The sequence below is a fragment of the Magallana gigas genome, chromosome 7 (assembly GCF_963853765.1).
Source record: "Magallana gigas chromosome 7, xbMagGiga1.1, whole genome shotgun sequence".
In the NCBI taxonomy this organism is placed as follows: Eukaryota; Metazoa; Mollusca; class Bivalvia; order Ostreida; family Ostreidae; genus Magallana; species Magallana gigas.
Genome location: NC_088859.1, coordinates 47,010,679 through 47,036,466, shown reverse-complemented (window position 1 = coordinate 47,036,466; position 25,788 = coordinate 47,010,679). Strand labels below are relative to the sequence as shown.

The 25,788-nt window shown below is 35.7% G+C and overlaps 2 protein-coding genes across 2 annotated transcripts; one reads left to right on the top strand and one right to left on the bottom strand.

The window, feature by feature from the left end:
* Positions 1–1,701: 1,701 nt before the first annotated feature.
* Positions 1,702–14,979, top strand: LOC105323315 (sodium-coupled monocarboxylate transporter 2). Its single transcript, XM_011422432.4, has 15 exons — positions 1,702–2,373; positions 2,587–2,652; positions 5,857–5,908; positions 6,053–6,120; positions 6,945–7,099; positions 8,184–8,324; positions 8,410–8,539; positions 10,024–10,112; positions 10,467–10,585; positions 11,540–11,607; positions 11,694–11,780; positions 12,024–12,268; positions 12,870–12,970; positions 13,142–13,260; positions 13,412–14,979. Exons 1-15 carry the CDS (start codon positions 2,002–2,004, stop codon positions 13,535–13,537), a joined length of 1,938 nt encoding a protein of 645 aa, XP_011420734.3. The 5' UTR covers positions 1,702–2,001; the 3' UTR covers positions 13,538–14,979.
* On the bottom strand, positions 14,626–25,788 carry LOC105323316 (alpha-2-macroglobulin receptor-associated protein). The gene is made up of 7 exons (XM_011422433.4): positions 25,606–25,788; positions 20,338–20,479; positions 17,197–17,346; positions 17,015–17,104; positions 16,256–16,494; positions 15,896–16,054; positions 14,626–15,715 (listed from the first exon to the last, which is right to left on the bottom strand). The coding sequence occupies exons 1-7, from the start codon at positions 25,732–25,734 to the stop codon at positions 15,647–15,649; spliced, it is 978 nt and encodes a 325-aa protein (XP_011420735.3). The 5' UTR covers positions 25,735–25,788; the 3' UTR covers positions 14,626–15,646.

Here is a 25,788-nt window from a genome sequence, read left to right as displayed (position 1 = left end):
AGCGAGCCCCAATGCTTGATGCATCCTCTCCCTCGACATATGACGAGAGAGATCCCACTTATTGAGGGCGACAGCTACCGGGACACCCTCTAACTCCGACTCTGACACCAGACTCAATATTCTCGCTCAGCCTCGGGGAGTCTCTCCTCGTCAGAACTGTCCACAACAAAAATAACCGCTTCGGTATTTTGGTAGTAATGCCTTAATAATGGCCGGATTTTACTCCTTCCGCCGACATCCCAAGCTTGTAGAATTATATTCTTGTGTGAAACCGTTTCAACATTAATTCCAATTGTTGGAATCGACGTTACAACTTCTCCAAGATTGGCCTGAAACAGAAGGCTGCTTTTCCCAGAGTAGTACAAACCCAAAACAAGTACTTTTATGGGCTTTCTTTGGCGCAAAGACAAGTTTCCCATTTCAAGTTAAGTTAGACATCTGACAACAACACATAAGTAATTCAGCTTTTTTTCTGGCTGTACACGCAATGAGGTTCCACGTCGATTGTATTTACGTTGTCACTGTACACACAATATACCAATTTTGTGAACATCGAACCCGATAATTTTACAGCATTATATCTGCACATATTCATCTATCAGCCAATAACAAGTTTATATGCACTTAATAATAAGAAATTGTTTTGCGTTTAAACGAAAGTTTCATATTATCATGCATATAAATTTAGAACTACAAAGTACACCAGTTAGTGACATTTTTAAATAAGCATAACAATATGAAACTTCCCTTTAAAATTTATGTTTAAATCATACTATTCAACTTAATGTTGTCAAGAGCGAATTGTAGTTAATTAGTTATCTGTCTACTGTCCATCGAAAAGATTTTTTTTTACAATTAAACTGTGAAAGACTCTATGTAATATCATGTGAGGTCATATCATAATTAATTTTAAACACTGGTGGCGGTAAATTTACAATTAATTTAGACACAATAACAACAGACGTCGCATTGTGATTTTCCTATTTCCGCCAACCCAGTAAATTCCAAATATTAAAACTGGTATAATATCATTATAAACATGTATGTAATTTGGTTTACATTAGAATTTGCACATTTCAACAACCATAACACCTTCTCCACAAATAATAAAAGAAATAACAATGAAATAAAAAACCACAATTAAAAAAACCCACGCTACACTCGACATGTACTTATGACCATCCCATTATAAGCAATGTCTTATGCATTGGATGATAGATACTGGTCCGATCCCTGCCGACTGTTTCACTGTATAAGTCATTACAATGGTTCTCAATAATCACCCGTCATCCTTAAGAGCTGAAGTGCCTTTTGATAAAGCAGAATAACTTCCTTGTTCTGAACTCCCAAAACATAGATGTACTCTACGACATGCATCTACATTTGACCCTGGTCACTGAGTAAAAATGGGCCCAAATACCATATTTAATACAAAATGTATACGACCACTAACAATATGCAATTAATCAAATACAACAATTAAAATCTATTCTTTATGCCATGTATATCCACAGGATCGGAAAATATAGCATTTTTTACGGCATGCTTATCATCAACTTTTAAAGGAATGTAACTAAATATCTATACTTACTACTATTCTACTCACTTGTTTATTCTGCTACAACTTAAAGTAGCTACATGTATATGTAGAGTTCTGAGAGCCCTTGAATTGATTCTCAGGTTTGTTTAACCAGATAAGATGAGTCGTTCAGACTTTGCTGATAAGTTTAGATAAAAGGTGTTTTTGGATTAATTTAATCGTGTTTTTATAAACGAAGAATTTCGATCAAAAATATATTTAAGTAACCGCTCTCTTTGGATGGTGCACTTCAACACATTCAACCAAGGTCGTCGGACGGGGGTTTGTTTGTTAAGAATTCAGCACGCCAGTTCACTCGAATGCCGTGTGTCTAAAGTGTTTCTAGTGTAGTGCAGTAGTCATTAATAAACATAGTATAGTGTCGCGCGGCTGACACAGATTCTCAGTGAACAAGGTGAATTATGGCGGGAGACCGACAGTATAGTTTTCAGACTGGACAGAAAAATGAATTCCAGGTCCTGGATTACATTCTGTTTGCAGGATTACTGATATGTTCCGCGGGAATCGGATTATTCTACGCCATCAAGGATAGGAAGAAGTCCAACACCAAGGACTTTCTGCTGGCCGGAGGGGACATGAACCCTATTCCCGTGGCCCTGTCCCTCCTGGCCAGCTTTATGTCCGCCATTACTCTACTTGGGACCCCTGCGGAGATGTACAATTACACGACGATATATTGGTGGATAGGCCTGGGCTATTTCTTCGTTATCCTTGGTGCGGCCCACGTTTACATGCCAGTATTCTACCGGCTCCGCGTGACAAGCTCATACGAGGTACATGCTTTATGCTAGGCAAACAAAATATTTCATCCTTTGACAAAATGTTCCCTTCTACACTGTAATGTATTAGATAAAACCTGTCATCGATTTTTCCACATTAATCGTTATTTGATGTAGAAAACAAAATACACATGTTTTAAAAAAAAGTCATGAACTTTGAATTCATAAATTGAGAAGAGACTTTTGGTACTTTGATTACTTTTTCAGTACCTAGAGCTTCGATTCGGAAAAACTTCCCGAACCATTGGAGCCATCATTTACGTAGTTCAAATGGTAAGTAAAATTAAACATCAACTGTCCAACTGGCAAAACCCAGGAGAACCAAACAGTACAGCTGTTCCTCTCGTTTATGTTACACGCTGACCTAGATTCTAAACCCACAGCCTTCCCTTGAGCTAAATTATTTAGCTACAGCTGCTGGGCTCTCATTTTTTTCCATAGAATGAGGAATTAGCTGTGTCCTGGTAAACACTCTCTACGTGGATGGGAAGGTTTTTATTCGTCGGTTTTTAGAGTCTTTCAATTTTTATTTTTATTTGAAAATTGTGTCACGGCGTTTTATGGCTATTGTACCTCCCGACCGAGTTGATTGAGTAAATATGAGAGCAAAGGCAGGATAAAGACAGGGTGGGTCTATTTAAATACTGAGATGTTGTTTTGATTACGACAGCAACGAAGAACGCTTCACGGCATAAAACCCTGATCATCGCATAAATGTCGGGGCGTAGTCAGCGTAAACACGAGGCTGCCAATCAATCGATCAATCAGTCAATCATCAACTGATAAATCAGGTCATTTAGCTTATTGATAGTAAAAAGACTTTCTATAATAAACCTGTCGAAACAGTTACAGTATATGTTCAACCTTTGAACCCTTAAAATATTTTATGAGGTCGTGTTAATGAGTTCATGTAATTAACATTTTCTTTCAAAATATTCCTCGTTAATTAGTTGTCCATACATACATAGGACTACTGGTGCGACGTATTGGGGATATAACATGTTGTATAACAACCTATTTTATATTTCTGTACCATAAATAAAAACATAAAAACTCCAACTGAAAAAACGTAAAACAAAAAACAACTTTTAATTTCACACAATCCCATAATTGTGTACTTAACATCGTTATCACTCCTACAACGACAACAGGAAGACGGTCATATTGATGTGCAGCTCCACAATAAGTAAATACACTAAAATGCTGTTCAACTGTCTGTTCCGGATGCTGCGCTTTACGGCATGTTGTCCAATCCGGCAAAATTATTTACATCGCAAATTAAACATTCCTTCATAAAAAAAATCCGTTTAACCCGTCTTTTTTGAGATCGATTCAACGTTATCCGATCCTCAGTCATGTTCGATAACTCTAATTAATCTGGATTTTTTTTTATTTAAAAGAAAATATTTTAAATCTGCGTTTTATATTGACAAATTGAATTAATCATCTAGTGTTAATATTTCAATACATTATGCAATGAAATATTTGGTTTTGTGGTTCCACGGAGATCGACTACCTATAAGTACAATGTAAGGGAGTGCGAGCCACCGATGCACCAGTACATTTCTTTTTTAAAGATTTTCAATGATCTCAACTTGTATATTTATTCTACAATACCCATCGTATCAAATTTTCAATAACTTTGTAATGGATGCACGGATACAATCAATAAATGTCTTTTTTTTCATTTCATCTATAAAGTTTGAAGGACAATCATCATTTTAATGATGAAAAGAATACTTTGAGGCTGAGGATCGGCGAACCTTAAACAGACTTTTCGGCAGATATCTTAATATTAAGACAACTATAATTTATATCAATTCTCTTTCAACATAGTTAACTTAAATAAAAATCACAAGACTTGATTTAACTTTTGTAAAGCTTTTGTCCTCGTTTGCAATTATTTGATGCTTTTAAAATACGGTAAATGTTAAATTTCACAGAATTTTTGTTAGAAAAAGAGCCAAAAAGAATTTATTAAAACAAACAACAACATGAATCATGTTGAAGAAACCCAACAAAAACAAAGAGGAAATATTTTGAGACAATGGTCAACAATAGATAAATTCAGGTATTTATAATTTGTGCACAGGCAGTAGAGGATGCCTATCTTAGAACGGAGTGTATTGCATCAATAAAGGCTTGATTTTCACGGGGCACGTAACATATAATAGGCAGGCACGTAGCATCAGGGGGGGGGGCCAGGGGGGGCCTGGCCCCCCCCACTTTTTCCCGCAGCAACAAATTTTTTTAAATTTACATATAAAAAAATGATTTATAATGGAGTTGGCCCCCCCACTTTTTCCCGCAGCAACAAATTTTTTTAAATTTACATATAAAAAAATGATTTATAATGGAGTTGGCCCCCCCACTTTTTTGGAAGTATGTAAAAAACTGAAATGAAAATAACGAAATGAGGAGTCAAATTGAAGTTACCCCCCCCCCCCCCCGGATTAGGAATTTCATGATTTGGAGGGAAAAAAAATTTGGTAGGTAGGAAATTTTTTTTTTGGAAGTATAGTTTACTCCCCCCCCCCCCCCCCCCCCCCCCCCCCCCCCACGGATTAGGATTTTGAAGATTTTTGGAAACTTTTAATTTCCTTTTTTTTGCTTGTCAAGATTTTTTGGATGGGTCTGGCCCCCCCGCTTTCAAAAACGATGCTACGTGCCTGATAGGTACATATATATATATATGAAAACTTAATATTCACGACAAAAGTAAATGACTACTTGGAATTTGAAGGTTAAGATGCCATTCAACTTGTTGGCATACGGAACTAACCTCAGCCGGATTAATCAAGGTTTATACTGCACATGTGTTTCGAAAGTTTTTATAAAGTTGGTGATTTGAAGAGGGAACGAAAGATTCTTGGCTGATAGATTCACTATAGATATACATTGACTTAGTTACTTTTTACATGCTTTTTTGGTTGTTACCGTATCGTGTAATGTTTTTTTATGACAATGCTTATTTTGAATGATGTATACAGTGATCACACAATTAGGCTTGTTCATTAAGGCTCTATATTGGTAATAATATATTGAAAAAAATTCCATAGCATTTTCAATACAACGTACGTTTAAAGTGTATATATGTAGAAGAAAAAAAAATAAAGCTTAAAAGATGCAAATAAAATTCAATTCCTATGGTTATTTTTATACCTTTAAAAATGCGCAGGCACGTAGCACCGGGGGTGGAGGACTTCGGATAACGTCCCCCATTTCAAAAAGAATACTACGTGCATGTTCGGCTCAGTTTGGTTTTGCTTTGTGAACGATCCAATATGAATGCTTTATACACATGAACTTAGCTGACCTATTCGTTACTCGTAAAAATGAAATGTATTTAAACATGTAGAATTGATGCTTATTGAATGTTATTGTAATTAAATATCATACATATATATTAAATAATCCAACGCATATTATATATTCCAGAAGCTATGTGTAATTCGTTGTGATCATTTTAATCCCTAGACGCTGTACATGTCCATTGTTCTCTACGCTCCCTCTTTGGCGCTCAATGCTGGTATGTGTTTGTGGTCCTCATTAAAAAAATTTAAGGCGATTAGCGAAAATCATATGTAAATACAAACGAATTTCTCAGAAGTGTGTCTATTTACAAGTTGTGTTTGATACAAGTTGTGTTTGACATAGATTTTTTTCTTTTCAGTGACCGGGTTTACTCTGTGGGGCTCTATATGGGCGGTCGGCCTAGTATGCATATTTTACACAACGATTGTAAGTATATATAAATTATATATATATATCCACGGAATGTTGTCCGTTCATATATAGAGTATCATAATTGACTCGTCCAAATAATTCTAGGTTCATTGGATTGTGCAAGATATAAAATTAAAAGACATTTTTATTCTAGATTCCATTCCGCGACAAAAAAATTAAACTGACAAATCACGACGAGGTTAACAAATTCAAGTTTTACTCTGCATTGTGAGCAGGAAGAGTGAAAAAAACCCTTTCGATTTACTTAAAATTACTGTAAACAGGGAAATATTCGCCCCCTTTTATTTTCGCCTCATTCCCACTCTTCAGCGGGCGAATATTAACTTGGCAAATTCTAAACAATGTTACAGAGTATCTTTCACTGTTACGTGTACCACATAAATTAAAGACGAAGTGAACCAGTTTGCAAGTGTAAAAAAGAAAAAAAAAAACAACAACCAAACAAACAAAACACGGGGCGAAAATAACCCTACACAGTGTAATATTCAGTCAGACTTGTAGCACGTCTTTCCATGAAGTTAAAATCGTACCAAAGACTTTCTTTGAAAATCATCAAATGTTTAAAAACGATAAATAGTAGTGATGTTCACCTCTGTGTTTACAATATTACTAACACAGTGTTAGATACCGATCCATCAACACATCTTTTAACAATCTGAGGAGCATGCTGTATGGTGCTGTATGCAGAATATGCACGTCTATGGTGTTTTGATAATCAGTTGGCAGCCCGAAAAAATTGAAAAAAAACTTACGAAACTATTTTTAGATATAAAGTATAAGAATTAACGAGTATTTTTCCCGGCACTTTTCTCCGTCAGGGTGGTATGAAGGCAGTGCTATGGACGGACACTTTCCAGGTGGGCATGATGTTGGCCGGGCTCCTCGCGGTCCTTATCCAGGGCAGTATAGAAGTGGGCGGATTCAGTAAAGCGTGGGAGCGTTCTGTCGCCACCGGCCGAATCAACTTTGTAGAGTAAGATATACTAGTAATCACTATTTGTCCTTCTGAATGTCTTTACTGACTTATTGTTTGCACTTTCAGACTGTATGGTTCTCCTTTAAAAAAGATCCCTCTATAAAGATATACAGGAGAAAAATCAAATTTTTAAAAAATGTATTTTTTGCCTAGTTTATAGCTTAACAAAATCATGTTTAAAAGTCTAAGAAAGATCCTGAAGGGTAATTTGTTGGCCGCCCAGTCTCCTTAAGTGAAAAATAATTTCTTGTCCAACACTTAATTTTACGAAAAGTTAGGGAAGGAAACGATAACGTTTATAATAGTTATAACGTTTGAATAAACATAATAAAAAAAAACCTTTAGAAATTCTATAGGAGAGAAAGCTTTACATAGTGAAACAGCACCACGTTCGTCCCTCAATTTATTATTGTAATTGTTTGAAATCTTGACATTTGTTCCGGTCTCAGCTCTTCGCCCGGCCATTTACTGTGTATTACTTCAATGATTGGAATTTTAAACAACATCATTTCCAGTACATTGTCCTCTTATACAATTTTTTTTGCTGGATTATAGAAAATTATTTAATTTACATGTTATAGACCTTTGCACTGGATGGGCATTGTACATTCTGTACATGTAGCTTGAAACAGCTGTGCAAGTTAAAAATGCCTTTAAAACTGGATATCAATATTCTTCATTGATGGATGTTAATGCTCTTCTTATATCATAAATCTTATAGTTTTTGTTTGTCATAGCTGGGTAGTTTGACAATAAATCAACAATAGCTAGATATAAATAATTTTCTTTTTAAAAAATAGCAATAAGCCCACTAAATGCTAAATAACGTTCAAACAACAGATCACCCTCTCGGTACACAAATACCGCCCCCCCCCGGTACACTAATAACCCCCCGGTACACTAATAACCCCCCAGGTACAGTAATAACCCCCGGTACACTAATACCCTCCCCGGTACACTAATAACCCCCCCGTACACTAATAACCTCCCCCGGTACACTAATACCCCCGGTACACTAATACCCCCCCCCCCTTGCACACCAATAGCTTTGCAATTAACTTGATTCCTGTCATCGTTACAGTTTTGACCCAGACCCGGCCATCCGCCACAGTTTCTGGACCTGTGTGGTGGGAGGGTGTTTCACTTGGCTCAGTGTGTACGGTGCAAACCAATCACAGATTCAGCGCGCGATCACGTGCTCCACCTTACGGAGAGCTCAGTTGTAAGTATTGACACTTTAACCAGAGACATGAATATCTCTCTACTTAACAAATAATCACAGATAATTAGAGTAGTTCATCTTTTAGGGCTTACTGGTTGAACTGGCCGGGGCTGTGCATCATCTTGTACCTGTGTGCTATGATAGGTACAGTAATATACGCCTTCTACGAGACGTGTGATCCTAAAACATACGGGCTTATTACAGCTTCTGACCAGGCAAGTCACGTGTTTCAAGGTGCCAACACTAACTTTTTATAGTACTTTCCATGCTATAATTTCCCAAGTACATTTACTTGAAAAATGAGTTAAAGCTATGCATCATCATAAGATAATACTATCTACAATATTATCAAAACCGATTTGGTTTGACTTTTCCTATAGCGTCACGATCATTTCTGTCAGCTACGTCATGCATAAATTATACACGCCGCCGTTGTGAAAACTTTATGATTGGTTGAGTTAGGCGGAGTTATCAGTACATGCTTATGCAATGCCAGAGCTGAAGGATTTCTCAGAACAGTTCATTTCCCCCCAATATTATTCATTCAAAATCGACTATCCCCTATGTTTAAATTCTGTGCAACACTTTCTCTCTCTCTCTCTCTCTGTCTCTGTAAACGGGCGTTAAACCAAGCCTCAACTCAAGCTACGGTCCAGAGTACGGCGTTATAAAAAATATAATAATTAGAAGTTGCATGTGCTAAGCGTTCAATTCATGTAAATACCGTAAATGTGTAATATGCACATGTATTACATACTAACTTGCCAGTCGAAGTGATAGATATGAATTCCTCGATTTCTACACCTTTCGATCGGCAATCGACAGTCAATAAAAGAATTGAACGATGGTGTGAAAGAACGAGACGGAAGTGGAGAGTGCAAGGGGGTTTGTACATGTGCGTCTTCATTAGACAAGTGTCCGATTCGTTTCTCTTCTGTTGCCCTATCACTTTCGGTGTAATATATATATACTAAAATATCCACAAACCATTTACTGCAGATTTCTTTATTTTACCTGTCTCTGAACCGCCGATCACCAGCTCCATACATGAACAATGGTTTGTTTACATACATAAAAAATACAGTTCTTGATCCGCCTTCCGAGTACGGAAAAATTTTGGTTAAGGTGCGGGTATTGTTTATGTATGACGTAGCTGAAAGAGTTGAACGCGACGCGATCGGTAAAGTCAAACCAAATCGGTTTTATTATAATAATATGTCATTTACGGCAGTATTGAGCAATTTTCATTTTGTATTAAAAAAAGATATGAAATTCATGGGACAAAATTTTTCATTTTCCCCCTGAACTGTAATTTTGGGAAATAGCGTGTAAGCACTGGATATACCAGTGTGAACCATGGAAGCCCGATAAGATGACACAGCATGCGTGTACCGAAATACCTAAACGTCTTTATATCACTAAATACACAGCTTGATCGTGCAAATTTCCCGTCTGTGTCGACACATAAAAAAAAGAGTACATGTATTTGGTTTGACTCGCAATCAGATATTGGTGTTTTTGGTCGTAATGATTCCACTTTGTTGGAATATATTTTTTGATACTAAGTATTACTTTCTTATGAAAACCACAGCTTACTAGTCAACATTTTTTTCTACAGTCATAAGTGTTATCAATTAATAGTTATGGCTTTATGAACCAAAATGGGAAGTATATAATTGTCTACCTTTCGTTTCCGTAGTTACTCCCGCTTTTTGTGTTGGACGTCCTGGGACACATTCCCGGAATTCCTGGACTTTTTGTGTCCTGTCTCTTTTCAGGTGCTCTCAGGTAACTACAGGATAACCATTTAGGGCGCAATTCTATAAACAAAACAAAATCATAAGTTTCTACAAGCTGAATTGTAGATTGATTGCAAGAACATATTTAAGTTTTATATTTTTACATTTTCACTGTAAAAAGAATAGATAACTTATTAAATTTTGTTTGCTTGTTTGTTTGGTTTTTCTTTAAATATTTGTTTTTTGGGTTTGGTTTCTTTTTGTGTCTTTCTTTGTGATTGTCTTTGTTAGAAATACGGGTAATATATTAAACTAAACTACTTGAAGTCTTGAATCGGCTCACCTCTGACAGAACTGTAACTGAATGACCTGATGAACTATTGTGTATATGGTTTCTTTGCAGTACTCTCTCTTCCGGACTAAACTCCATCGCCGCTGTCCTGTTACAAGATGTGCTCAGGGTGTTCTGTGTTGGGCGGATAACTTCAGAAACCATTGCTACGAACGCATCAAAGATCATTGGTAACCAAACGGCAGATATTTTTCCATGTCCATGTTGCACGTAACTAAAAATAGCGCTACACAGTAATTTGGTTACATATTTTTGTTAGGTTTACTAGCATTAGTATATAACTCAAAGGTGGCATATGCCGTCAACATCATTGTATTTGGTGAAGAGGGCATACTAATTTTTTCTCTCTACGAAGTCAATAAATTAAGAACTGTTGTTTTGGAAAAAAGAAAAGACGATGCGTTGATAAGACCACGCCTACAATTCCCATTTTTTGAGCAACCATAGAACTATAAAACTGTTCAATACCTTGATGTGAGAATACTACATTAGATTCGTGTCATTTAACAAAATTGTAATGCTTTCTATAAGTGGTTCATGCAAGTGCGAAGGTAACAAGCATTGCCGAAAAAAAAATATTAAATGCATTATATTTAGCAAGTAATATAAATGTATTGGGGAAAAAATAATTTTAAAACGGTTAGTATACATTTGATTTTGAGCATTCCTGAACGTACCTAATTATCTACATAATATGTTTGACATTTGACGATGATCATGATTTAGCGATAGCCCAGTTCCGCTCAAAACGCTTAACAGAATACTAAGTACACAGTTCAATTCAATATGTGAACATTACTACACTTCAGCAGATTTTGTAGTTTTTAATTTCTGCAACACAGTCTGCAAGGACCAACAAAATATTTTTCTGTTAATATTTATGTCAATCTATTCAATTAAGTATGGTCTGCAGTATTATATTCCAAATACTGAATGAGCAATGTCTTTTAAACTTGTTGCTTCACAAACCTTATTCTTTGTACACAGATTTTGGTTAAAAATTCAAAGATCACCTGGGTTTCAGTCCAACTCAATATCCGCTGAAGAGGCTTAAACATTGCTTAATTTTGCTGCTTTGAAACATTGCTAATGTTTTGCATCTTTCAAACATTGCTTTTTTGCAGCTTTAATCTTTGGCTTTATCTGCCTTGGACTAACCTACGTGGCCTCACTCTTAGGAGGAGTGCTGCAGGTAAGGTTCGAATGCCTTCAGTGACAAAATACATGAGAAGATTGAGTACCTGTAATCTCAATGACACGCCGTTCATATTGTTGTAGGCGGCGCTGGCGCTTTTCGGCGTGATTGGCGGTCCCTTGTTGGGTGTTTTTACACTTGGAATGATGTTTCCATGGGCTAATGAAAAGGTAAGGGTGTATTTGTATAAAGATTCTGGGTTTTTTATACGCTCTGACCGGGATGTTGAGCTAGAAGTCAGTATGTACATGCACGAGGTCATTATGGTTAACGATTTGATTACTCTAAGAAAGACTTCCATCAACATAAACATTTATATTACGAATTCTTCACGCTCCTTAGCTTTGTTTCAACCATTTTAATACTGCACCATGTCCCGGCCTCCCATGCACTTTGCCTTTGTTTTGCAACAGGGTGCCGTAGCCGGTATGTTGACGAGTCTGACCCTGATGTTATGGATCAGTGTCGGTTACCAGATACACAAACCTAAGGTAGCCACGTTTTCTCCCATCTCTGTGGAGGGCTGTAACTGGAATATCTCGGACAAATCTCCTCCCCCGCACCTTACCTCCTTCTACACCAACAGCCTCAACCAGAGCTCTACCCTGATTAACTCCACCATCACAGCTGCTGCTGAAATGACGAAAGAGGACTCTTAGTAGGTGTAACCGCCAATGTGCATGTACCTATTGTATCCTTGCTCTCTCGGCTCACAACCACCAGTTGCCTTCAGAATGCCATAGATGAATGCAGTTGCCAAAAAAAATATCAAATGCGATCGATGGTTGTTAAATCAGGTTTTTCAGTAAATACAAGCAGAGCGTGAGTGCAGTTCATAACGCCACGTTCACCGCGGATGTTTTTCTTGCTTAAATGCTTCACTGAGGTTGTTCAATTTTACAATGTTTCGATTTGAACATATTTTTATTGAACAAAATTACAACTGGGATTGAGCAATAGTTCAAAAACTTACACCGCCCTCTCCCAAGGATGTTTTAAATACGCGATGTTTCATTGAATTGATGCAGTTAAAGTACTGAATTCTAAATATTTCCATTATGAAACATGGCGTATAATATATTGTGAATACATTTTTAAAGCATTCCTATTGCAAGTCTTTAATCATGTGGAATATTGTATTGGCTTTGCAATGTTTGGTACAATATCAAGGCGACGTTTCTTTTCTAGCCAAGAACTGACACTACAAAGACACTGTTTTCTGAGTTTTGTTGATATGGTATCGTACTGTGTTGTTTCAGTAACATAATGGACCGCTTCTACTCACTGTCTTACCTATGGTACAGTGCCACGGCCATGATTGTAGTGATCGGGGTGGGAATGGCGGTCAGTGCTATCACAGGTAAACCTTATGTCAATGCTTCTACGTGCAATAAAGCGGGTTATGAACGTACGCATATATTTTTTTGCAAATAAGGGGATGATCATGCAACTTTGAGAAAAGTCGAAAAAACGGTTTCTTTTTCTTAACTGGATTTGAAAAATAATGAATGAAATTGGTGGTCTGTTACAGGATTTGAGAAGCCTAGTGAAATGGATCCCAAACTGTTCTGTCCGATATTTGATGTGTTCTGTCCATTTCTACCGGAGAAGATCAGAAAACCTCTTAGATTTGGAGTACAGTACGATAAGGTTCGAGTACAAGATCATAGAGTTAGTTAAAAATGTTGTATTTTAACCCCTGAACATACCAGTACACTAACATTGTTATATCTACGAACCCCAAGCAATTCTTTTAATTACTGCACAATATCTAACTTTCAACTTTTTGACTTTTGTGTAGATGAAGTCTTGTGGAGAAATAGAGATGGATTTCCAGGATAAAATAGATGGCAAAGAAGAGGAAGCATCACCTCTACAAGGGAAAGTTGTAGCAGAGGTCAATGGTGATGGCTCTAAAGCCATGTGACAAGAGAGAAACTCCTAGTCCACATACACATTAGGGCATATTGTAATAAAACTCTACAAGTTCAGTATCGTTCATCTCTCATGGAAACTAGCATTATTCATCACTTATTTCTAGGATTCATTACGCAAACATAGATTTCTAAGTAGATACTGTACAGAATCAGTCTCTTGTTCCCATAAGTAGAGCGTGAGCAATTGCATAGTACATATGTACTGTAGAAAGCTTTGCACACTAAATCATTGCTATTGTTGAACTTGTAATACTTTTAATGATGATTTTGAATTTTGGATGCCAATATAGTACTTTCTATAGTTCACAGAATTATTAGGTTGTCATGGTGTTCTGTTGGGCCACTAGCACCTTCGACTTTAGGGCAAGATGCCAGGGTGCAAAGACGACAGTGCAAAATTGCAAAGGCGAAGGAACGAAATTGCAAAGATGGGATGGGGAAGTGTAAAGATACGAAGGTGAAGAAGCGATACTACTATTACTCCTTTGCCTTTGCACTCTCACCTTTGCAACTTCGCCTTTTGATGTGTGCAACTCTTTAACATTTAAAGAGAATTTTAGCTTTAAAAAAATGCGTCTGTAGAAGAAGACAAGCTTTAGAGAAAATATTTTTAACAATTTAACAATCCAAACACCTTATTGTGTAATGAATTTTAATTGTAACTGTGTGTAAACCTTATTGAATTAAGGTAAGCAGACTGGCAAGGGTCTGAAAGTCTGGAAGGGCACACACACTGACAGGCATTACATTTTATATGGAGTACAAGATAAATAAGCTTAGATAGCAATGGTAAAAAGATGCCGGTATGTCAGATAACCCAGTAAAATATTGATGAACTTTTAGTAAGCACGATGGCCGTCACACTGTCTACTGCATGCATACCAATAAAATCCGAGACTATGGCGACTTCGATACCTCCATCAAATTATCTGTAATCAACAGACAGAGAGAAAGCAATACGAAGGTAGTAGTGTGAAAGGCAAAGGAAGGATAGTAGTATTGCTCCTTCACCTTCACACTTTTACCTTCGTGCTTAGCCATCGCGTGTTCGCACTTTTGCTCCTTTTCCTTCGCACTCTCGAATCCTCGCCCTAAAGGCGAAGTTGGAAGTGGCCTCAATGAAAAACACCATAGGTTGTATATTGCAATTTAAGAACCTCATCTTCTGTCCATCTGAAGTTTTTGTTTAATTTGTAGATTATCATGATGAATCATTGCAACTCAAATGGCAAAAGAAGGTCATGTTTGATTTTTTACTTGTCATCATCAAACAAGTCATACATACTCCAATACTCAATTCTTTATATATCGGAGTTCAGTGCTCCTTTTATCATTTTACTAGTATCATTACTATCAAATCAAATTTTTAACCTAACCATAAAGAAAAATCGTCAGACCTTCTTCTATATGAATAAATTGATTTAAAACAATAGATTGTGGCTTACTTATATTTAGTTCACTGATATAGGTAAATTTATTTACATTTACAAGATATAAATGTATTAAAAATACAATATTTCACAAAATTGGATTGCACATGCAAACACATAAGTTTGTTTTATATAAATACTGTTTATTAGTCAAGGAAATAGTTTTTTAATTTCCCTCATAATTACTTTTTTGTCAATTAAAAAAAAAGGAATGAGAGTGACAAAAACTCACAACCTATGAAGCCCTTTACAGGTTTTAGAATCCATCATTTTGTTGATGTTTGGATATGCACACTAACAATCGAATGCAATCAACACATGATCCCATCTTTGCTATGGTTTGATTATTTCTCAAACTTGATGTATATCCCTAAACATGAAATCATTTCAAAGGAGGAACTTTCAAATTGTGTCTGACTTAATATTTACCCCCAAAATAGACATCTATTGCACCCATGATCTTTCATTTCATTATGTTTCTAGTTTTACTTAGTATTATGCTACACAAGGCACATTTTGAAGAGTATTATGGCATTGTTTTGTTTAAGTTTGCTGCTTTCTTTTTCTGTAACCACTTAATTTCAACCACATGCGTCTCTTTACTCTCATGAACTTTTCCTGTTCTGTTCTCCAGTGATGTCAGCTACTGCTCGCCTTAGGTTACAATAATCACAGCTCTGTGTGCTGTTGGACGGCTTTGCTGATCCTGTACTTCAAGTCATTGTGATATTTCTCCACCTGTAAACATGTAAATTCATAGACCTGATTACAGCATAACTTTCATTTATGATACAACAACCACATTTGGCCTCATCTCTTTAATACAGCAGATTGTAGCATGGAACACATTGTAATCACTAATAGAACAATGTCTTCAAAGAAGTGTATATACAAGTTTTGATAAAATTTGCTCTGTACCTTCCTGCCGTAGTCTCGCACTGTTTGTTCCAGTTGAGTGTGTTTCTCCGGCTTCTCTCCATCTTTGTAGTTGATCCTGACCGCCTCCTCTGACACCCTCAGCTGGTCTTGATAATGGTCATGCTTCTGTAGTCTATGCTCAAAGTGCTGCAGTTCTTTCTTTGAAAAAAAAATTAATTGAAAAAAAAATATTTACATATTTTAATCTAAACATAATTTTTTGATAATTCAAATAGATTAAGCAACTTACAAAGTCTATAAAACAACTGATTTTAGAAGAACAAGAGATACACAGGCAATTTTCTTCACATTAACTCCTGTACATACAGCATTTATCTAAAATAACATACAAAGTTGAACCTTAAAAGATTCCAATTCCTCTCTTGGTATTTTGGCTTTTTGTGCGAGGGCCCAGAGTTCATAGACTCGTGGATCTTGGAATGTTTTGTCCTTCACACTGGAAGATGAAGCAATGGCCTCCAGTTTGTCATAGTCTGTTTTCAGATCTTTATATATCAACTTCAGCTTTTTTTGTTTCTTTTTCTCATCCATGTACCGTACTTTGTTCTGATCCAAATCAATTGAGTTATCTATATAATCTGGTCAATGAAAGGACAAAAATGTACAAACCTTGCATACATCATGTACCATACATTTATTTATTAATTCTTAACATTGAATAAATGTATATATATATATATACCATAACAAAACAGCACTAATACTAGGATATGTACATATCTTTGATCTAATGATAGCAGCTTAAATTTGTCTACTACAGTGTATCTAATGGTGAAGATTATCAAATAATTTCTTTTTAAAAAGACATGGGCAGCTTTTTTCCCCATGGTTAAGGAAGGAACATGTATAGCGTGTACTAAACAAAATCAGATTGGAATTTTAAGTACCATATAATTATTTACTATCCAAACAAAAAGAAATTGTGGCCCTCAAATTAACAGGTCAGATAACTACGGTAAGTAAGGCAAACGTTTGATGGCCAGAGGTGGATCCCAGTACATCTCTGGGTATATACTTAGATAAACAGAGTTCTTCAGATATTTAGGCCTTGTTTATGATTTATACATGTATGAAACTACGCCTGTGCTTCTGAATTACCATCTTTAATATCTTCATGTAGAGAGTTATATTCATCCACCTTCATTTGATGGTGCAGAAATTCCTCTTTCAGTTTATCTAATTCCCACTCTGAAATTAGGAAATGAAACATTAATATAGTTCAGACCAGTTTTCCTGAAGAATTAAATTGATTTTGAGAAATCTCACCCAAAATGAATTACCTGAAAATCCACCAAACTGTGCCTTTTTCCACAGTTTCTGCAGCTTTTTATCTCTCAGCTGATGGTCAAATGTCTCAGGTAGTTCATTGCTCATATCTTCGGGCTGAGGCACAGAAATCATCTTTTTCATATTATACCTCTCCAAAATATCTAATTAATGAAAAGTAATTCAAAACTTAATTTTTTAAAACAATTGTTAAACAATGTAACATAACTTATAGTCATCAAAGGGCACTTGCTCCAAAAACTTTAACCAGCTCCAAAAAACCTAAACCTCATCCAGCATCCGAAACCTTTGACTCAGATTCAGCATTAAAGCCTGTCTGGTTCATTAGTATCATAAGACGCACCATCCATGCAAGTTCATTGAAGTTAGGACCAGTAATAACTTTGAATATGTCCATCAAAGGGCACCTGCTGTAAAAACTTAAACCTGCTCAAAAAACCTTCACCTCATCCAGAATCTGAAACCTATGGCTCAAAGTCAGTATTCAAGCCTTTTAAGTGCATAAGTATCATATGTACCATCTATGCAAGTTTGATGAAGGTACAACAAGACAAGTAACTAGACACAATCTCGTTGCGAGCAACGAGGAGGTCTTCCGTCCGATTTTTAGAATATGGAATGACCTTACGCTTGATCTTCGCCAACGGAATGATCCGGAAAATGAGGCGGGATCTATGAGTAATGGGTGAAAGACTATCTATCCCTTTGGTGTCCCTTATTTGAGGGATCAGCTCCTTTTTCATTCAGTCTAGTCAAAGGGTATTTTTGTGTACCACTAATAAGTGTTTAGAAATTGGTTACCGTTTTTGAGATATCTGGGAAAAATCGTTTTGATATCCGGTCCTAAAACTCCTTTTATGGTCCAGATAACAAACAATATATGGTTGTACATTGTTAAGCTCAATATTTTGAGCATCTTTTGTTCAATATTGCTTTCCAAAGTTTTCCTCCATTTTGAGATATTGAGCATCAAAGTTGTAGACTTCTGGCCCCTTAAAATCCCTAATAATGTAACATAAGAGTAAATGATTGGCATGTATAGGTAAATAACATTAGAATGAACATAATTGCTTCTATAACGTATCACAAAATCTTTCACAGTAAAAAGTTATCATCAAAAGACTTTAGAGCCCCCTCAGCCCCTTATTTGAAGGACCAGCCCCTTTTTCATGATTTCAAATGAAAGCTCATGTCAATTCAAACACTTTTTGTTCAAAAAGTAATTACAAATTTTGTACCGTTCTCGACATTACTTGAGAGGGTCGTTTTAGGGCCGACCCTGTAACTCCCTTTAAGGACTGCATAACAAATAAATTATGGTTGATTATTGTTAAGCTCAATAATTTGAGCATCTTTTGTTCAATATTGCTAATCCAAATGTTTCTTCATTTTGAGGTATTAAGCATCAAAGTTTTGGACTTTTGGCCCCTTAAAATCCCTAATTACGTAACATAGGTGTAAATGATTGCCATGTATAGGTAAATAACCTAAGAATGAACATAATTGCTTCTATAATGCATCACAAAATATTTCACGGTAAAAGGTTATCATTAAAAGACTTTAGAGCCCCTTCAGCCCCTTATTTGAAGGGCCAGCCCCTTTTTCATGATTTCAAATGAAAGCTCTTGTCAATTCAAACACATTTTGTTCAAAAAGTGTTTACAAATTTTGTACCGTTCTCGAGATATCTTGAGAGGGTCGTTTTAGGGGCCGACCCTGTAACTCCTTTTAGGGACCGCATAACAAGGAAATTATGGTTTCAGATTGTTAAGCTCAATATTTTGAGCGTCTTTTGTTAAATATTGCTTATCCAAATGTTTCTTCATTTTGAGGTATTAAGCATCAAAGTTTTGGACTTTTGGCCCCTTAAAATCCCTAATTACGTAACATAGGAGTAAATGATTGCCATGATTAGGTTAATAACCTAAGAATAAACATAATTGCTTCTATAACGCATCACAAAATATTTCACGGTAAAAAGTTATCATTAAAAGACTTTAGAGCCCCCTCAGCCCCTAATTTGAAGGGCCAGCCCCTTTTTCATGATCTGAAATTAAAGCTCTTGATTTAATTAAGTTTTTTTATTCTACATGTTTTAACAAAATGCTTTGAAGAAAAGAGATATTCAAAGAAAACCAAGAAAAATCATGAGGCCTTTTTTATCTTAATTTTCAAGCTCGGGCGAGCTTCGGCGCTCTTTGAGATAAAGATGATTAATGACCATTAGACACTTTTTCAGTCTTTCGTCTATCAGCCCTGAAAAGTTCAACATCATATCTTCAATGGTAAAAGAGGAGTTCTCGGTACAAAATACCCCTATAAAAACTGATAAATCCACGATATCTCGAGACAGGAAGTGACGTCATCAACAAAAAAAATTTCCAACAAGGTTCAGATCAATACCTATCAGAACTGAAAATTTGACGTAAATCGGTTGAGCCGTTTCCGAGAAATCGCGTGCACAAAATCGGTAAGAAAAAAAAAAAAAATAATAATAATAGGGAAAAAGAAACCTAAGAAAAACAATAAGGTCTTCCGTTGGAAACGGAAGACCTTAATAAGTTATATACAGGACCTGCTCCAAAAACTTTTACCAGGTCAGGACCCGAAGCTACCCCCAACTTTGTCTTGGTGAGCTAAAAAGTGTTAGCAGTCCCAAGTTAGAATTACAGTACCTGCAGAATTGTAGCTCTCCAGTCCAAAAATATTTGGATGAGCAATCACGAGCTACAGTAGTTGCAATTAACAGCAGTTGGAGATGTGTTGTTTTTTTCTCCACTTTCAGACATCCTTTTAACCTCTTTCAATATTTTTATTTCAGACTTATTAAATCAAAGCTACAGAATTGTTGCTTTCCAGAGAAAAATATTCAGATTCGTTGAGGTCAAACATCCCATGAATTTTAAACTGGAGAGATACCATTCTACAGCTACCCTTGATTGGCCCTTTTCCTTGATTTTTTAGAAACAGGATTGTTTCTTACATTTGATTTATTCTGCAACAAATTACTCCAAATAAATTGAAATTCAGGGATATATATGCAATTTATAAAAAAACAAAAAACATGTCTGTGAAATGTCATATGTATCTAGTCCCAATCATAATTTAGTTAATTTAATGATAAATCTCCTCACCCATTAATCTCCTTCTCACTTCAGCCTCTTTTATTCCGTCTTTATCCATATCCTCTGCTTTTAACTTTTTCAGTTCTAGTTCTGTTTTGTCCTGAATTTTTAATTCTGCATATAAATCAGCTAACTTTGGTCCTGAATAAAGCTGCAACATACAATAAATTACTTTTAAAATATTTAAAAAATTGCATGAAATATGGGGTTTTTCAAAACAATATTTTTTTAACACTAAATTTTTATGAATTTCATTTCTATTTCGTGAGAAATCAGATGTTGATCATAATTGATTAAAATATGATCAAAAATGCATAAGGCGTTAACACAGTGACTGCCTCTGCTGAGGGTTTACCTCTTGAGTAGATTATATAGCTAGGGCGTGCCGCGGGAAATCACTACCGCCTGAATAAGGCATCAATAGTGTTTACCTCATGTTATCAATAAAGTTTCAATCCCAGCCAACCATATTCATTTGTGATTTTACCCTAAGTAAGGGAAGGCCATACTTTACATATTTGTAGGCCAATTGTAATCACCAATCATTTTAGAGAGGAAAATTATTATTGTTTGATATTTTAATATTCAACCCTCGGACCCTAGAAATGACTAAGTAACGGACCCCTCGACACGTTACATCAACAAATACAATAACTATGTGTCATATGTGAGGTGACACAAGTCATACATTATGAAATATTTATGGCGACAGGTAACAGTATTCTATTCTGTGCTATCCTACTAATTGTTTCATGGTATGAATATTTGTATTCTTATTTCTTAGAAATGCAGACTAAGACATTTCCCCTGTCATGTGCAACTTGAATTTCAATTGGGATATACCATGGAATCATCATTGTTTGTGTGGGACCAATGTTTGAGGCTTTCGTGAGTAACCCTTGCCCATGGATTTTCATCCCCATGAACATTGGACAATACAAGCATTTGTTTAATATTTATTTAGGATATAGAGCTTGCTACCAATAAAATTATGTCCCCATGAACCATGAAATTTTGGCTACCCACGAACATTGACCCCCAGAAATAACAAGAGGCCCATGGGCCATATCGCTCACCTGAGCAACAATAGCCATAATAAAATCAGCTTTATGGAGTTATACACAAAATATCTGGACGATGTAGTTGAAGATATTCTGTAAAAAAAGTCAATTTTTCCCCCTGGATATTCTTATGTTTATCCTTATGCCCCTTTTGTAACAAGGTAATTTTATAGTCATATCAAATATTGAGCACTGCGGTTCTCAAGAAGAACTTTAACAACTTTTTATATATAAGATATAAACCTATAAATCATACTTTGAACCCCTTGTGAGGCCAAGGAACTGTCCAGGGGCCAAAGTCTAAACAATTTTAAAGAATTAACAATTTGTCAAAATGCTTGCATATAAGTTAAACATTTGAGTTTTTTGGCATAACTTGAAATTTTTTCCTTTGAAAAATTGGACCCCCCATTAGGCCCCACCCTTCTCCTGAAGATTTGACAAATTTGAATCTACACTAAGATTTTTACAGATTTTATTCTTTAAATTCCTATGTAAACATTGGACCCCAATTGTGGCTCCACCCTATCTCTGGGGATCATATTAGCAAACTACAATGTACTCTACCTGATGATTGGTTTCTATGAAGAAGATTTTTAAAGATTTTCTATAGATATTCCTATGTAAAAATTTGACCCTCCCCCTCCATATGGCCCCATGATTATACACCGCATACAACCCTTAACATGGGGGAGTCCGCAAAAAGTAGGGGGGAGTCAATTTTCTTCACTTCGGAGACGGGAGGAATTTTGTAGGTATTTATAACAAGTATTCCCCAAAAATGTATACCGCACGGAGGACAGCGATAGTCAAGCTATACATGTATATTGGTTACTGGTCCAAGTTCTCTGTGCGTCTAGCAGTCTCAAACACTAAATTATTTGGCAGATTTCAAATTCACTGTGATCAGGTGGTCAATATATGCATGATTTGTAAAATATACGACTTGCTTTAGGTTACAGACAACTGAAACAGTCAAACAAATGATCAACCTTATAAGTGCAATAATCAAATCTTAACAAATCTTAGGAAAAATGAATAATCAAGACATTTTCTGTTCAGATGTAACAGTAATGTAAGGGGGAGTGGATTTTCGGAAAACAGAAAGCAGGATGTTATAGCAAATTGCAATCTATCCTACCTAAGGATGCTTCCACACAAGTTTCAGCTTCTCTGGTCAAAAAGTTTTCGAGGAGAAGATTTTAAAAGATTTATTTCTATATATTCTTATGCAAAAATTGGATCCCCTCCCCAATGTGGCCCCATCCTATCCCCTAGGATCATGATTTGAACAAACTTGAATTAATCATACCTGGGGATGCTTCTACACAAGTTTTAGCTTCTCTGGTCAAATGGTTTTTGAGAAGAATATTTTTAAATACCAACAAATTTTCAATAATTTTTAATTATCTCCCCTTTCAAGAGGGCGTGGCCCTTCATTTAAACAAACTTTAATACCCTTTACCCCATGATGCTTTGTGCCAAGTTTGGTTGAAATTGACATTTGCGGTTCTGGAGAAGTCAAAAATGTAAAATTAATACAGACAAACGCCAGACAAAATGTGATCAGAAAAGCTCACTTAAGCTTCAACTCAGGTGAGCTAAAAATGATTCCACAGTACACTATGTATTTATATGAACACCATTCAAAATGACTCAAATAGCAAACTTGTGGTTGATTCAAAACTGATTTATAACCATGTTGACAAAATGTAAAAATTAATATTCTTTACACAGTCAAATGTATGTAATGCAACACAGTTTTTATTGCCGATTAGTGACATCATCCATTCAAATATGTGGCTGCATGTAATACCACCTTTTGATCCAATGATACAATTGCATATCCAGTTGCATGTGGTAAATTTGCAAAATTAAAACTATAGATTATTAAAAGCTATACGAAAAAATAACTCATATACATGACATCTGGGGGTCAAGATTTAAATCATGTAACAATTACCTTCTAAATCAGTAGTTCATTTTGTGTGATATAGAAGTTTACAATGAAACAAGTATTATATATTTTCCCTCCAGGAGGTGACCTTGGTCCAACACTTCTCCTGTTGTAGATCATCGACCAGTCAACCTACACAAATACATTATTAACGAATTCTCAGTTACACTTTTTGCTGATGACTGTGAGCTATAGGATGTGTAAAGTTAAACACTCCTGAAGACACAGTCCTGCATCAAGAAGGCTGATGAAATTTCATCCCAAGCAATGCCAAGTTCTTCATATTTTACCAGCAAAAGACATTCATTAAAGCACCACCCATGGTCACATTCTGGGGGAAGTGGAAGCAGCAAAATATCTTGGTGTAAACATAAACAATAAACTAATCTGAAACTTCAAGTCCAACGTAAACAAGGTGATAAAGAAAGCTAACAACAAAAGAGTCTTTCTTCAGAGAAACATTTCCAAAGACTTAGAAGACCAAGGAGTTATGTTACAAAACCCTGGTATGACTTGTATCCTAATGCTTGTTTTTAGACATATTCTGTTGGGGTTTACATGTTAGATGTGTAGATATTACTTTTTATTAATTTTGTGAACTTGTGGGGCAAATGCAAACCCATATCAAAATGTTATATGTACTACTGTAACAACCACTTGCATACATTTATGCAGTGTTATATAAGAACCCCATGCAGACAACAACATACACATCATGGTGATACTACAGCTTAGGGCAGCTAGATTTGTCATTGTTTTTTTTCTCTCCATTGCACCAGAAGTGTCACCAACAGCTGCAATTGCTGACCCTACATGAGAGGATCTGCGGTCAGAGTATTTATGATGTTCCATATAATAAAGGACCCGGTAGCAGTTCAAACCTGCCACATAAAACTACCCAGGGTAACAGTAAGGTGTTATAACCAGGGGTTCCTTATTCCATACACCAGGTCAGACATATACAAACATTCTTGTTCACAGACACAATCTGACTATGGAACAATCTTCTGGTAGCCTGCAACTCCATTGACTCCTTCAAGAGTGAGTTGCACAACAACAGACTTCTCTAAATTCCACCTGACATGTGTGATTTTACTTTACATATTGCAAACTGGCTTTTACCTGTAAATAAATGGTTTGCTTGCACCACACTGACACACAAGTTTGATATTACATAAAGTGGTGGTATGAAGTTGAACTTCAAACTAGAAAAAGAAACAAACCTCCTGGACTTTTTTATGTGGTTTAGACACAAAGTTGTTTATGAAATTTAAATTATCTAGCAAAAGAGGAAACAGTAAGTTGAGACAGACTATTGTCACAGTGGTAGATTGGGAATTTTTATCTACAGGTATTTGTTATTTTTTCATAAGCAGTGTTTTCCCCCAGTCATTTATTTTCTTAGTTAAAAAACCCATACTATTTGATAGCCCAATAACATTAATTAATAACATTTGTTTAGTTTTCTTACTTTTCTATATAGTTGTGTATATCCTTTTATGAGGAGGGAGACAGCTGGTTTCACTGGCTACTTCCCCCGAGTCCCCATTTTGTCAGTCTATGGGAGGTTCCCTGTTAGGTTTATAAAATTTTGGGGTTTTTTCAAGGTACTCTGGATAACATTTTAACTTGCCATTTGACTTACTGAGTATTTGAATTTTGTTTAATAAATTCATTAAGGGTTGTGAATCTTGATTTTTGTCTACTTTGAGTTTGGTTTATTATATTTGGTTCATTTATGTTTTGAGTAAAGTAGTTTTCATATCTTTTTCACAAACAAAAGATTTGTTCTTAATGATATAGAGGTCAAATACAGTCCTCTAACACAAGAACAGAACGATTTTAACAAGAGCTTGGACTTTGGGTAGTTGTGTAAAACAAGCAATGTGACATAGGCCGGTTTATTTCACTGCTGGCCACTCAACCAGAAATCAACAAGATTTGTCTGGCTTTTGAGCTAAGACTTTGCAATCTATGTATATTTTACTTGAAAATAGCGTCATTTTTACCTTGTTTTGATGCAAGAAATATATAGTTAGTTACATTCAACCGAAAGTCAAAGATCTTGTTATAAATGGTTCTAATCATAACTCGAAATACCGATAAAGCCTAAATATAAAATACGACAACGATCTGCTATACAATAATTAACATTTCATATTTGTTAACCATCATTATTGCAAAACTGTATTAAAGCAACACATTTTATAATTTACTGATTTACAGAAACCTCAGTTTAAAAAAAAATCTCTTCCTTACCTTTTGCGCTTTTTCCCATATCTGATTCACTTTCAGTACCCGATATGGTCGTTCAGACTCTGTAAATGTTGCTTCTGTATGAACGAGAATTAATAAGTATAAAATATTATTATGTAAATTGAAAAACATCTTAGGTATGCTTATGCGCTTATTCGCAACACATGACCTAGTCACAAAAAGAAA

Bases quoted from the DNA above. Each gene is read 5' to 3' on its own strand.
- LOC105323315 (XM_011422432.4), top strand. From the start codon at position 2,002: ATGGCGGGAGACCGACAGTATAGTTTTCAGACTGGACAGAAAAATGAA. The intron at 8,325-8,409 runs GTAAGTATTGAC...TTCATCTTTTAG, and splicing joins ACCTTACGGAGAGCTCAGTT to GGCTTACTGGTTGAACTGGC. The intron at 11,608-11,693 runs GTAAGGTTCGAA...ATATTGTTGTAG, and splicing joins TCTTAGGAGGAGTGCTGCAG to GCGGCGCTGGCGCTTTTCGG.
- LOC105323316 (XM_011422433.4), bottom strand. From the start codon at position 25,734: ATGTTTTTCAATTTACATAATAATATTTTATACTTATTAATTCTCGTT. The intron at 17,347-20,337 runs GTGAGGAGATTT...TTCATTAATTAG, and splicing joins AGTGAGAAGGAGATTAATGG to ATATTTTGGAGAGGTATAAT. The intron at 16,495-17,014 runs GTAATTCAGAAG...TTCATTGACCAG, and splicing joins ACATGAAGATATTAAAGATG to ATTATATAGATAACTCAATT.